Source organism: Callorhinchus milii, unplaced genomic scaffold (genome assembly GCF_018977255.1).
Source record: "Callorhinchus milii isolate IMCB2004 unplaced genomic scaffold, IMCB_Cmil_1.0 Scaffold5, whole genome shotgun sequence".
NCBI lineage: Eukaryota > Metazoa > Chordata > Chondrichthyes > Chimaeriformes > Callorhinchidae > Callorhinchus > Callorhinchus milii.
In genome coordinates, this window is record NW_024704746.1 from 56,114,419 (window position 1) to 56,130,245 (window position 15,827).

Below are 15,827 nucleotides of genomic sequence, written 5' to 3' on the forward strand. Positions count from 1 at the left end.
ACCACAGCAGCCTGTGTTTGCACAGCGCCCCTCACACAGGTTAGCGCCCCAGAGCGCTTCAGCCCAAACACAAGAACAATGCTCTGTGGGACTCTGAGGTTCGGATAATGCTGTACATGACGATGGTTTTCCATGTGGATCGCACACGGGACTGACTGCAACAAAACCTCATCATGTTTTAAGTTTTCTTAGAACTTATGCTTTTTAAGTATTTATTTGTTTAGAACAATGCATTGTTTGCTATTTTCTGATCTTTTGTTGTCTTTCCTGAATGCCATAAAATAAACCAAAATATTGGGGGAAAAGTGCTACTAATCGAGTAAACCCGACCTTCATTCTCCGTCCCGCAGCGCCGCGTGGGGGCGAACCCGCGGAGGGGCTTCATTCCGCCATAAACCGCGGAGCTGCACAGATACATCCAAATATAACCGTGAAAAACAGCAACGCATTTTTTCACGTTTGTGGTGCAATTGTAGACGTTTTAATGAACATATTTTGCATTTTCCTGCGTTTGAAGGGATGGCGCTGAACCTGAGCGCGCTCTCCCGCAGTGGCTTTGCGCAGATAATAAAGCCGCAGAGAGAGCGGAACCTGAGGTCGGGGGAGAGCGCGCGGAGCGTTTCTGGATCCATTGATCGATCGGTTAATGAACGAGTTTCCCGGAGAGTTCAGCCCAAAGCCTCGCCATCGGCTGCAGTGACGTGCGCAGCGTCATGAACTACATGTCCCAGAGGACCCCGCGAGCGGAGCACCTGCCACCTGGCTGGGGGGGGCGGAGCCATAGCTCGTGCTCTGATTGGAGAGCACGTCCGTCAATCAGAGAGACCGACAGACAGACGCTCCGCCGTCCCGCCCCCAACCGCTCGCGCTCTGAATCGTGCGGTTGACGGGAGAGGATTTGTTTACAGGTTTATGTGTTATCGCTTTTTCATATTCTCTTTGTGGCTTCTTTTATTTGACTCTTTCTCTTTCTGCTTCGCCGCTTCTTCGCCTCCGGCCAGAGAGAGGGAGGACTGGCGTCGGCGGCCGCGCGTGTGGTGGTGGGTGACGCCATAGCGGCGCTCCTCCTCCCCAACACCTGACTGTGAGGACCCGGCGGCCGGTGAGGGATTCCCGAGCGGCCAATCGGGAGCCCGAACCCCCGCGGCTCAACGGCGCATTGCGGATCAGAGCTGAAAACCGAACTGGAGGAGGGAGGAGGCGGCGGCACTGACACCCACTCCTCCCCTCCTCACCCACACACACACCCACCCGGATCAGTGCAGCTCATGTCGGGGCGGTTGCGGTTACTGTGGATGTCACCACCAGTGCCGAGGAGCAGATCTGTCTGCAAGTGTTGAGCTTCTGCTCCGCTCGAATGAGCTGCGGTGCGCGAGGCGGCTGATCGGCGTCACCTCCTGTAACAGGAGCGGCTGAGGAGCCGATTTGACTTTAATCGCTTTTCTCCTCCGCCGGAGATTTGAGAGCTTTATTTGACGATTTGGTATTTACGGTGCAATGGCGGCGCCTGGACAAGAGGATTGCTCTGTGCGAGTTGCTCTTAGGTAAGAGGCGGTGGCGAGGGCTCTCTTTTCATTTTAAAAATTAATGTTTTTTTTAACCAGGAAAGTGCTGTGTGTGTCGCCGGGTTTATCTTTGTCCTCGCAGTTGCCGATACTAAAATTCCCTAATGGAAGGGCTCGCCTATTGGATTTCACCCCTTAATACAGCAAATTATAGCCTTTCTAATGTTGTCAGTCGTCAAACTAATTTCAACCGGAGACCCGGAGTTATTATGTTATCTTTGCCGCTGAGAGACTGACTGTGTTTTGATCCGTCTCATTTTTTCGTATTTTAACGCCAAAAGGTTATGCAGTTGTCGTTGGTACTGCGATATCAAAGTGCGTTGTTGGCCCTTATGAAATACGTATGAGGATTTTTGTTAAAATCAGATTGAATGCAGTCTCTGGTTCAAATTGGGTTTATTTTATATTTTTTGTAATGTCGTCATAGAATTATACAGCACAGAAGGCCATCCGACCCATCGTGTCTGTACCAATTCTTTGCAAAGAGCTTTCAAATCAATCCCACTCCCAGCTCTCTCCCCATAGCGCTGCAAACCTGTCCTCCCTGAATAATTATCAAAAACAAGATTTTATTTTAGACCTGGACACTAATAATAATGTTAATATTCACATATGCAAAACAGGGACTGTGACCATTTGAATAAATTAATTGTATTAATAAAGTTGTTATTTTAAAAAGCCTTCCTCCTGTAAAATTGACAGAATAACAACTGGATAGTTGATAAACCTGTTTGACATCAATTTGCTAAAGCAAATGTAAACCATATACATTATCCATATTAAAAACTACAGCAACAAAAACTAACGACTTATGCCACAGTTATTGCTTCTAACAGTAGAGTTATGTGAGTGGTTAGACTGGAGTTACAGTAACTGCTTGCAATTTTTCAAACCTATGCAATTTTTTTCATGCATGTGCAGATCCAGGCATTGACAAGCATGTTGAAACGAATATGTGCAATGTTGTCAGCTTGTTTCAATCCTTTGTGATGAGAGAAATTACTGCTGGGAATGGGGAGGAAATGAGGACCTGTATAGACATCACCTCTGTAGAAAAACAGAGAGAGCTGGGAAAGCTCAGCAGGTCAGGCAGCATTCATGGAGAAAGGAAAGTGTGTTAACGTTTCGGGTCCACGACCCTTTGTCAGAACGTCAGTGTAGTTCTAGGCATTAAAATCACTATTTTTCAGTTGTTTTGAGAACCTAACATTTAAGGATGTCATGCCAAACAATACTTGATGGTACTATGATGATGATTGTTAATGCTTGCAGTTTTCTTCTGATTCCCGTTGTCATTGCACCAATGTAATTGATGGATGCTGAGGGCAAAAGGCTTACTTGTGACGCATCTTGAAAATGTTTGGACCCACCCAGTTTAGCAGGATTTCCTGAGCTCCTTATTGTAAAGGACCTAATACTTTACTAATACTTTACAATTCAGTTAGTTGATGATCTTCTCTTGAGAATATTCAATATCTAACTTTGTCATCTAAAAAAATAATGTTCAGTCTCACCATTTTATATCAGATTTTCAGCATCTGCGGTATTTTACTTTTCACTATTTTTGGTGATGTGTGCTGAGCCCATAATTGACCAAAGGGATGATTTGTGAGACTTGAATGTCTTCTCAAGAGGAACAAACCTATTCCTTTCTGAATTGCTGTTTTTTGGTCGGATCAGCTGCTCCTCCTGTCTCATAAAAAAGGGAGCTAATTGTACATGTTATTTCTCAATAAACAATCATCTGTTCTACCCACATCAAAGGTTACCCAACCAGTTATTTTGACTCATTGATTCCACTTGAGAACATCTTATTACATGATTATTTTCCATTTTCTTGGCAAAATTCTGCGTTGGCATTTTTCGACCAAGGTAGTCTAAGGTTTTGGAAACTTATTTCAGAAATTAATTTCTTGTCTATAGAAGTTCAGAAGATAACTCAGTCTTCTTGCCTATTGGCATGGTGATCAAACTATCAATATATGAAGGACCCGATCTAGAGAGAAAAAATACTCAGCACAGTACCTTCTGTTATGCATTAGATGGTTCACTAGACTTGTACAGGAAGCACAGCCTCCTTTATTCGGAACAATTTAGTATAACAAGGCAATGCCCCATTTCTGGTGTGGTGTATTTTATATTGGAAACATTACAAACAGACTCCCAAGAGTCCCTCAAAACATTTTCTATTTTAAAGACAATATTTATGCATAGTCAAGCATACAGCTCTGTGAATGAAAGACAAAAACTACTTTTATATCAAATCTCTTACCTGGGAATGCAATTAAGTGGTTACATTGATATTGACAAAAATGATCTGGCATCTGTTTGGAAACTTCATCGTAGCTTAGAAGGTTAGATTACAGTATTCCACAGGAGTTGTTTTTGGAGATTAATTTAGTTGTGCTTGAACAAAATTGAATTGTCAACATCACGCCATCACTAATTAGTAAAAAAAAGCATTAGAAGTCTAAATTATACTGAAGTACTGTTCTGCTACTACGTCACAAATAATCACTAGATAAACTATATTAGATTTTTCTAAATGAAAATTGAAAGCGTCTTATCCTCCATTGAGTCCTATCATACTGAAGCTTATGCTGGGTGTCTCTCTGGCTATAAAGGAAAATGAATTTCACGAGTTGAATTCTGTCTAGGAACAAAAAATCCATTGTTGTTCTTGGGGATTATCATTGGTGATATGATCACATTGTGAAAAGTTTCATCTTAGTCAATGTCTGGCCAGGGCTCAACATTCCCCCTCCAATCTTTATTGTGGTTGGGCTCCAAGCTGGACCAAGGCTGCCATTCAAATTGCTATCTTGCAAATTCAAATTGAGTTTGAAATGTTGTGAGACCCATCACTGAAATGCAGCAATCTCCAGGGCAGGAAATTCAATTGCAGCCATTGCTTAGGTTTAGATCCAATTATTGTGATGGAAGTCTGCGATGAGAGTGGGGGTTGGGTGAGTGTTCACTTGCAGCTTGACATTAACTGAAACTCAGACAAGGATTAATGTGCTATTACTGGTGATAATTACAATATCAGATTTCGCATTTTTCACCGTCCTGTTATTTCTGAAGGAACACAGCAATGCTCCCCATTTAAAAATGTAAAAGTTTTGTGTTATGATTAATTGGAATTTACCAAATGCTGTTAGGTCAAAGGATCAAACTTTGAAAATGATTGTAATTCTTATTTGTCCTCCTCTTTATACAGTATGAAATCTGTCCAGATGCCTTCAAGAAGAATTTTTTGTGCACATTAAAATATACTACCATTGACAATATTTAACGTTTTTGTAAACCTGCATTCTAGCTAATTTGTTTCCTGTAAGTAACCACAAAAATAGGTATCTAAATGGCTTTTTTTTTCCTGAAAGTTGTGCAACAAATAAATATTTGCTGAGATGCAGTTACCACATGATACGATCACTTTGCCATGTCATATCTCTTGAACATTTTTTGTGCGCGTATTTCGGGGAGAATGAGCTAGACTAATGCAGACATACAAACAGTTTTAGATAATGACCATTGGAAATTATATAATGGGGAAGGGGAATTCTACTTGTGTCTAGATTTATTTAAATTTATGTAGCATTTTACAGCATTCAGAATTTGGCAAAAGATCCCATGGCACTATTTGGAAAGAGTAGCGAATTTCTCCTGGTTTTGTGGCCAGCAATCTCCCAGATAAAGTTGGTCATTCAGTTCAATGCTGTTTAGCACAGAAAAACAAAATACTTTTATTTCATAGGCTTTATACATTTATTGTTAAAAAGGTCATGCATCCATCTTGATTTGAATTTTAAAAACTTATTTATCAATAGTGTGAGCCCTACAATAGTCATATCCTTTGAACATTTTTTTCTGCGGGTATCTCAGGAAAAGTGAAGAATGAGCTAGACTAATGCAGGCATACAAACAGTTATAGATAATGCTGTGCGCAAATTGGCTGTGAGTTCACCTACATAGTTACTACATTTCACAGTACATCCTATGAAGCGCTTTGAGACATCCACCAGACTAGAAGGGGCCCATATCAAGTGCTAGGATTATTGTTGTTATATATAAAATGTTATATATAAAGTATGTGGACGTTGAAACTGGTTACACTTTCTGCAAAATACTTCTAAGGTTTCTTGTTTCTTTTTTAATAATAATAATCCTTGCATTTGATATAGCGCTTTTCACGTCGGGAGAACGTCCCAAAGCGCTTCACAGAACACACTGTAAAGTGAATTGACTGTATATTTGTGGGCGAACGCGGCAGCCAATTGCGCACAGCAATGTCCCACAAACAGTCGTAGATTGAAAATGACCAATTTTTTTTTATTATTGTTTTTGGTTTTTGAAGGGATTATTATTAGGCTCTGTGTGGAGTAAGGAAACTTGCCCAAGGTTTCACCCTGCCGGGAATTGAACTCAGATCTCTCGCTTGCAAAGCGAGTGCTCTAACCACTGAGCTACAGGACTCCACAATAATATTTATAAAGTAGATGTAGTACTGAATAAATTGCTGAAATGTGTTACACTGCTCTATGGTGCCATTGTTTCAGGAAAATTTGTCATAAATTACAGTGAAATTCCATATACAGTGCAATAGAATCATTAATGCATTTGCTTTTGATCTTACGTGATCCTCTTTACTCAATATTGTTTTTCCATTTTATACTGTATGATCTTGGGTTCCCAGGTACAATAAGTGGTGTCAGCAGCCTATCTGTTATAGTGATGAAAAGTAAATGGGTTTTCATTGGGCTGAAAAGTTCCTCAATCCTTCAGTGGCCTGGCTACAATGTCACTTTTAGAGTAAGGTTGGTGAATTCTATGCCACTTTTGATGCCTTGCTGAGTTGATCTATTTTAGGGCTCACACTATGTGGAGTCCTGTAGCTCAGTGGTTAGAGCACTCGCTTTGCAAGTGAGAGACCTGAGTTCAATTCCAGGCAGAGGGCGAAACCTTGGGCAAGTTTCCTTACTCCACACAGAGCCTCATAATAATCCCTCCAAAAACAAAAACAATAATAAAAATTGGTGATTTTCAATCTACGACTGTTTGTGGGACATTGCTATGCGCAATTGGCTGCCGCGTTCGTCCACAAATATGCAGTCAATTCACTTTACAGTGAAGCGCTTTGGGACGTCCTCCCGACGTGAAAAGCGCTATATCAAATGCAAGGATTTATATTATTATTATTGATAAGTAATGTTATTTTTAAATTCAAATCAAGGTGGATGCATGACCTTTTTAATAATAAATGTATAAAGCCTATGAAATAAAGGTCTTTTGTTTCCCTTCCTCCTCCCACCCACCAACAAAAGTTGGACTTTTTTTTTAAAAAATGGTCAAATAAATCTAATCCTGAAGATCTACCAATGGTTTAATCTAACAAGGTTCCTGCTCACCATTTTCAGAAGGTTATGAATGAATCCTTGCAAAATAGTTTTGATTATCCTTCTCCGCAAATATTTTTGTTAATCATACAGATGACTGAGAGAATAATAGTTGTAGGTGTGGTTCAAAGTATTGTATCAAAGTATCATTCATAAAAGTAACTGAGAAGCAATATGCATTATGCCAGATTTTGGCTGGTTAAAGTAATACTTTGAATCTCTGAGATTATTTGAGATTGATCATGTTAATATCAATATATCGACAGTATCTGAAATGAAAATGTCAATACTCTGGTACAGATATAAACAACGTAAACACTTAACAGTAGCAGTATTATTGAAGTAGTGTCGGACTTACGTGAAATGAATTAGGGTTAAATGTCGTAGGTTAACTCCACCCTGCAAGATTTAAATGGCTGCTTTGTTAACATGTGATTAACTATATTGGTTTTTCCAGCTTGGATACAAATAACATACAATTAGGAACGTACCCTTGTGTTCATTTAAAAGTGTGTACACCCCGCTAATGCTAAATACTGCTTGTCATTCTTCATACAGTTTTAGTACTTGCTGCTTTGATATTTAAGAAAAGTTGCATAAATTATAGAATTTTACAGCATGGAAACAGACCATTCAGTTAACTAGTTCATGCTGATGTTGATACTCCACATGAATCTCCTCCTAATCCTTTCTCAATACCCCTCTATTCCATTCTCCCTCATGCATGAATGCCCCAAAATGGACTTGAAGCCTGACCATCAGATTCAGAGTCTGATGCCAAGCTTTAGTAAATGTTTAGTTTGCCATGTTGATAGTTTTAGTATATTTTTCTCTAAAATCAGATGGACTTTTTTTATTAACCAACAACTGATGGGCTTCCATCATTATCTTTTAACACCAAGTCTCATCTTGTATACCTGACATATCTATATACCTATATGTATAGATTAACTGGGTAAATTCCAGTCAACACTGATAAAGCTATAAAAGATCTTTATTGATGATATTACGTCAGATAACCTTGTTAATTCAGTTTCTTTGAACTTTCAAACATTTTGTTAGCCATGTCTACTCTCATGTATACTATTTGAAAATATGAAGAGAGAAAAATAAATGTTGCAAAGACATTCATTTATAAAGTGCCTTTCAAATAGGTAAAGTCTTGAAAGTCTTCAGAAATGGTACAAAATGGTTCAAGTGGAGAAATAAATGAGGGTATAGTGAGAGGTAGGTTTTCAGGCTTGTAAAGACTAATAAAGAGGGGAAGAAGCAGATGAATTTTGGGAGGAATTTTCAGAGAGAAGGAGCAGTGTGGCTGAAGACTCAGGAGCCAATGGGAGGGGACAAAGAACTTAAATTAGCCAAGCGGAGAGGATGGCAAGAAATTGAAGCTGGTTGATCTCAGGTCACAGAGATGGGGGGGGGGGGGTGACATGGGGGAGGGTGAAGGCATGTACAGATTATTAGGTGAGAGTGACATCTTAAAATCATTCAATGGAAAGTCCGTGGAAAGTGGGAAGTAATGTCAGTGTTGGTTTTATAATCAGGAATATAAAGAAGAAATATAAAACATTTAAACATTTTGTTAAGGTTCTAGAATTTTATTGGCACTTCATGAGAATTGATGCAAATATCCGGGCTGTGAGTGGGTAAACAAACGGAGAGATGTCTATTTGGCTCTGTTGTTAGCATTCTCGCCAGAGTCAGAAGTTTGTGGGTTCATGTCCTACATCGAGACTGAGCTCATAGTCTTGGCTGACTCTCCAGTGCAAAACTGGGGGGGTTTCATTGTTAGAGGTCCTGTCCTTCAGATGAGATGTTAAACCAAAGTCCATCTACCTATTCAGGTGGACAGTAAAGAGGCTGTGAAAAGAGCCTATTTCCCAGTAGCCCCCTGGCCAACAATCTGCAGATAAAATTGGTCATACCAGTCATGGTTGTTTGTGGGATGTTGCTGGGCACAAATTGGCTGTTGTATTGGTCTATAAAGTCACTACACTTTAGTGTAAGTCCTGTAAAATACTTTTGAGACATCCTCCTGATGTAAAAGGCACAAGATCAAATGCAAAGATAATGTCCTTTAAATCTTTCACTGTGACTCTGACCTTTCCTCCAATCCACAACATTGCCCAGCTTTGCCACAACGCCAGTTTCCCCACACAGCCAAAATCTTCAACTGTGCCTTTTAATGCCCTGCTTGCCACCCTCCCAGCTCCAATCTCCGGTTAGGACACTAAAAGCTTCTTGGGCAGTCACAAATTTAATGGATGTTTATGGGACAAAGTCCTTTAGGCCAGATAACCAGGTTGAACACACCTGATTTGTAAGAAATGTGTGGTGCAGGCAGCTCCGGGCATGTTCATTTTAGTTTGAGCTTTCTGCTGTACAATTGTAGACTTTCTGTTAAGATCTAACATGCATTGAATTGATCTGGTGATTGATAAGGAACATTAGATATTCTTGTAGATATTTGTGGTGAATAACTATGTATATTCAGCATATCTGGCATACACAATTCATAGACATTTATAGCAAAGAAGATCATTCAGCCCATCAAGCAAGGTGTCCATTCAATCCCACTGTGCTGCCTAACCTCATACCTCTTCAAGCTTCTGTTCTTCACACAAATGGAATAACTTAATCATTTATAAGTTATAACTAAGAAAATTCAAAATTGAAGCTTATAGATACAAATGTTTTTACTAAAGAATTATTCTGTTTAGACCTGTTCATAGAAACTAGTTACACAAAATAACTAATAAAATAATTTCTTATAAAAATACTTTGAAAACACACCTAATAGATTTGGAAATCTTATACTGTTGGGCTCCAGCAACAGCATCCAATGAAAGATGAATAACTCATTCTTCTCATGAGTTATTCATGTAGCAGTAGTAGGAATTAAACATGTGACTTTAGATGACAATCCCCTTTAATTGTTGGGCTGAAACTATAAAGTACAAATTGAAGAATCATAGAATTAAACAGCACAGAAGGAACCCATTCGGCCCATCGTGCCCGTGCTGGCTTTTGAAAGAGCTGTCCAAATTAATCCCGCTGCCCACTCTCTTCCTATTGCCTTACAAATTTGTCCTCCCCAAATGTCTATCCACTTCTCTCTTGAAAGTTACTGTCGAATCTGCTTACTTTTCAGGCAGTGCATTCCAGATCTGAACAACTCGCTGTGTGAAAAAAATTCTCCTCATCTCCCCTCTGATTCTTTTGACAACTATCTTTAATCTGTGTCCTCTGGTTACCGACTCACCTGCCTGAGGAGACTGTTTCTGCCTGTTCACTCTTATCATATCCCCTCATAAGTTTGAACATCTCTATTAAATCTCCCCTTAAACTTCTCTGCTCCAAGGGGAACATTCCTAACTTCTCTATTCTAGGAGAGGCTACAAATTGGGTTTGTTCCAGGCAGGGCGAAATGTTGGGCAAGATTCCTTACTCCACAAGCCTCTGTTTACCTAGAGATAAGAAGGAACACGGTTGTTCGTCGATTGGCAGATTGCTTTTCCGTGGGTAATAATTCCGTCAAAAAATAATAATAATAATACATTGGTCATTCAATCCACGACTGTTTTTTGAGACACTGCTGTGCACAATTGGCTCCCACATTTCACCCACAAGATATACATTCAATTCACTTTACAGTATATTCTGTGAAGCGCTTTGAGACGTCTTGAAGATGTGATAAGACACTATATCCAATACAAGGACTATTATTATTATTAATGTGTTATGGTTTGGAAACCTTTTTTTCAGTGTTTGGGGAAAAAAAATTGCTTTTTGGTAAGAACTATGGCCCCTTTAAAATAGTTTCTGTTTAAAAATTAATGTTTAATGTCTTCTTAGACATCAGATTCCATGTTGTCAGTTGTAATGTAATGAATGTAATTATATTTCTCTTGGGAACATTTTCCGGTAGAGTTGTTTTAGTTTCTCAGAACATTTTAAACATACAGCATGAAATGTTGGGCAACCGAATGGTTCAGTGGGTTAACTTATGATACATCATTGTTGGTTGTAATTAATTTGTCATATTTCTTAACTGAATTCCTTAATAAGGAATCCAAGTGGGAACTTCTGGTCAATGAAATCATGTCACACTTTCTAATGAGGGAATTCTGTTCCAACATGATCAACTTCTTGAATGGTGTTCTTGCATGACAATGGAAATTCTATGCAGTCTACATTTGTTCTTTATTAATTATCCTTTCTACTCCACATCTGCGCCATGAACCATTCTGCCTTCCCCCACCTCTGCAACATCCCCGGCTCCGCCACTGTCTCATGCCGCAGGCAGCCGAAACCCTCATACATGCTTTCATTACATCGAGGCTTGACCATGCAAACTCATTACTTGTCGGCCTCCCCAACTCCTCACTCCATAAGCTGCGGATCATCCAGAACTTTGAAGCCCGTATCCTTTCCTGCACTAGGCTCCCCGACCCTATTATCCCCATCCTCGCCCAACTCCACTGGCTTCCCATCACACAGAGGATAGTGGAGTCCTGTAGCTCAGTGGTTAGAGCACTCGCTTTGCAAGTGAGAGTCCTGAGTTCAATTCCAGTCAGGGCGAAACCTTGGGCAAGTTTCCTTACTCCACACAGAGCCTAATAATAATCCCTCCAAAAAAACAAAAACAATAAGAAATTGGTCATTTTCAATCCACGACTGTTTGTGGGACATTCTGTGCGCAATTGGCTGCCGCGTTCGCCCACAAATATACAGTCAATTCACTTTACAGTATATTCTGTGAAGCGCTTTGGGACGTCTAGAAGACGTGAAAAGCGCAATATCAAATGCAAGGATTAAGGATACAGTTCAAGATCCTGGTCTTCATCTTTAAAGCCCTCCATTGTCTTGCTCCTCCCTACCTCTGTGACCTCCTAACCCCCTACCATCCTTCTCCCTTCCTCTGCTCATCGAACTCCGGCCTGCTTCACGTCCCCCGCCACGCTCGCCCCACTATTGGGGCCCCCACCCTCTGGAACTCCAACTCGTAGTCACTTTGCCTCGCCCCCTCCCTCGCCACCTTCAAGAATCATCTCAAGACCCTCCTCTTTGACCGTGCTTTTGATCTCCCTGCTTCCCCCCATGCCCTCCACCCTCCCCGACCCGGACCTCCAGCTCGGGTCCGTAACTCTTGTCTGTCCAGTGCCTTGGGACATCCTCCCGACGTGAAATGCGCTTTACAAATGTAATGTTGTTGTTGTTTATTAAGGTTTCCTTTTTAAGAAAAATCCCCAATTAAACCCAATGTTCAGTACTGTGCATTCAGGATACAATTACTGTTCTATGTTGAGTTGGTTGATCTTTGCTGGAGCAGTAGCTTCAGTATTCACAGACTAGTTACGAAATAAACCTGGCAGCATTCAATTCTGATTGCTTTTCAGTACTTCCTACTGAAATTTGTTTATGGACATTTGGTGAGGGCAGGGTCAAACTCAGCAACATCATTAAGTAATTTGTTTTGTGCTTTCCTACCAATACTATGTTTAGGTGTCAGGCTGGTTCAGTTGTTAGCACTCTCAGTAAGAAGATTATGGGTGGAGTCCTGTAGCTCAGTGGTTATAGGACTTGCCTCACAAGCGAGAGACCTGGGTTTGATTCCCGGCAGGGTGAAACCTTGGGCAAGTTTCCTTACTCCACACGCCTGATAATAATTCCTCAAGAAAAAAAATAATGATAAAATTGGTCACTTCAATCCACAACTGTTTGTGGGACACTGCTGTGCGCAATTGGCTGCCGCGTTTCGCCCACAAATATACGGTCATTTCACTTTACAGTGTATTCTGTGAAGCACTTTGAGACGTCTAGAAGACGTGAAAAGAGCTAAATCAAATGCAAAGATTATTATTATTTAAGGACTTTGGCAGTCTTGGCTGACACTCCGGTATAGTGCTGGGGGAACACTGCAATGTTGGAGGCATATGATATTTGGACTGACTGATGATAACAAAAGTGTGCAAAATGGTAGCGGCATCATAGGTAGGTTGAAATGACACTGGAAAAAATACAAAATAAGGACAACCTCTGAAGAGTGGAACTGGAGAAATCTGAATAGAGCATTGGCAAATCAATCTTTGTATTTTAAAAGGATGTTTCTAGAGTTATAGAGTGTTTAATTTTTATGCGGTATATGAAGGCTGTGAACACCATTCATTGGTATTTGGTGAGAATAAAGTCAACAAATTAAAGTTAATACAACAACTTGTACTTGTATAGCGCCCTCCACACAGGGTAGCGTCTCACAGTGCGGGGGAGAGGTGAATATAAGCGTGGTCGAAAAGGAAGGTTTTCAGGCGAAGACTTGAAAAATGGGAGGGACTTGAGGGAGAGTGTTGCAGAGTTGATGTGGATTTATGGAAATATTGTCATGCCTAACGCACATGGTTTTCTTTTGGTAAACAGCATGGCCCTATAAAATAGTTTATCATTACAAAGTAATGATTTGTCTTGGATGTTTCTGGATTTGGTTTCTGTAGATGATGTTATCTTAACTTTCAGAAATTCTTTTGAGTTGCTTGTGGATAGTGAAAGCTCATGCAGTCATTGAGGAAATTGTAAATTAGATAATGAATTGGATAGATAACGGGAAATAAGCACATAAGAAATAGGAGCAGAAGTAGGCCATTCAGCCCCTCAAGCCTGCCCCGCCATTTAATAAGATCATGGCTGACCTTCTAACCTAATTCCATTTACCCGCCCTATCCCCATATTCCTTAATCCCTTTAGATTTTAAAAATCTATCGATCTAGTCTTAAATATGTTCAAGACTGAGCATCCATAGCCTTCTGGGGTAGAGAATTCCATAAATTCACTACCCTCTGGGTGAAGGAATGTTTTCTTAACTCAGTTCTAAAAGGCTGCCCTTTAATCCTGAGGCTATGTCCCCTAGTTTTAGATTCTCCAACCAGGGGAAACAGTCTCACACTGTCTACCCTGTCAAGACCCTTAAGAATCTTATAGGTTTCTATAAGATCACCTCTAATTCTTCTATATTCTAGAGAATATAGGCCTAGTCTACTCAACCTCCCCTCATAGGTCAATAATAATAATAATCATTGCATTTGATATAGCGCTTTTCACGTCGAGAGGACATCCCAAAGCTCTTCACAGAACAACTGTAAAGTGAAATGACTGTATATTTGTGGGCGAACGTGGCAGCCAATTGCGCACAGCAGTGTCCCACAAACAGTCGTAGATTGAAAATGACCAATTTATTATTGTTTTGGTTTTTTTTTGGAGGGATTATTATTAGGCTCTGTGTGGAGTAAGGAAACTTGCCCAAGGTTTCGCCCTGCCTGGAATTGAACTCAGGTCTCTCGCTTGCAAAGCGAGTGCTCTAACGACTGAGCTACAGGACTCCACAATATTGCAAACATTTTTATCCAGTTTTTGCTTATTAGCCCTCCAGAGTTAATATCTTTTCTGCATCTGTCCAAAAATTACAGAAGCAGTACTTGCAGAGAGATGAGTGTGTAGCATTTCAGTTCTATATCATAGTGTGTTTCTTCAAATGGATTTAAACATCGTAGGTCAACCCCCTCATTTAAGGAACCACCCTAGTTAACCTACATTGCACCCCCTCTAAGGCGAGTATATCCTTCCTTAGATAAGGAGACCAAAACTGCACGCAGTATTCCAGGTGTGGTCTCACCAAGGCCCTATACAATTGCAGTAAGACTTCCCTACTTTTACCCCTTTGCAATAAACGCTAACATGCTATGAACCTTCCTAATTGCTTGCTGTACCTGCATACTAACTTTCTGTGATTGGTGTACAAGGATACCCAAATCCCTCTGAATACTAACACTATCTAGTCTCTCCCCTTCTAAAAAATAATCTGCTTTTCTATTTTTTCTACCTAGGTGAATAACTTCACACATTATACTTCATCTGCCACCTTCTTGCTCAGTCACTTAACTTGAGTTAAGTTGATCTTGAGCTGCTGTGATATACTCTGTAAAGCATTTTGAGAGGTCCCGAAGACATAATAAGGCACTATATCCTTACTCCACACGCCTAATGATAATCCCTCCAAAAAAACAAAACAGTAATAAATTGGTCATTTTCAATCTATGACTGTTTGTGGGACATTGCTGTGCGCAATTGGCTGCCGCGTTCGCCCACAAATATACAGTCGATTCACTATACAGTGTGTTCTGTGAAGCGCTTTGGGACGTCCTCCCGACGTGAAAAGCGCTATATCAAATGCAAGGATTATTATTATTATTAACCTGTCTATATCCTTTTACATCCTCCTTGTGTCCTCCTCACAGCTTACTCCACCTAGCTTTGTATCGTCCGCGAATTTAGATACATTAAGCTCTATTTCCTCATCTAAGTCATTGATGTTGACTGTAAACAGTTGAGGCCCAAGCACTGATCCTTGCGGCACTCCACTAGTCACAACCTGCCAATCTGAGACCCGTTTATCACTACTCTCTGTTTTCTGCCTGTTAACCACTCTTCAATCCATGCTGATATATTACCCTTAATTCCATGAGTCCTAATCCTATGCAACAACCTTTTATGTGACACCTTGTTGAATGCCTTCTGAAAATCCAAGTACACTATATCCACTGGTTCCCCCCTATCTAACCTGCTGGTTACATCTTCAAAAAAACTCTAAAAGATTTGTTAAACACGATTTCCCTTTCATAAAACCGTGTTGACTCTGTCTAATCATATTATGACTTTCTAAGTGCCCCACGACGACGTCCCTAATTATAGACTAGAATTTTCCCTACGACCAATGTCAGGCTAATTGGTGTATAGTTCCCCATTTTTTCTCTCCCTCCTTTCTTAAATAGCTGTATTACATTTGCAATCTTCTAATCAACAGGAACCACTC

The 15,827-nt window shown here is 40.4% G+C and overlaps 1 protein-coding gene across 1 annotated transcript in view; it reads left to right on the plus strand.

The window, feature by feature from the left end:
- Window positions 1-1,253: 1,253 nt before the first annotated feature.
- kif21a (kinesin family member 21A) overlaps window positions 1,254-15,827 on the plus strand; it is a 101,385-nt gene continuing 86,811 nt past the window's right edge. The window contains exon 1 of the mRNA XM_042334817.1: window positions 1,254-1,544. Coding sequence (XP_042190751.1) covers window positions 1,498-1,544 — 47 coding nt within the window. The 5' untranslated portion in view covers window positions 1,254-1,497. The remainder of the gene's footprint in view (window positions 1,545-15,827) is intronic.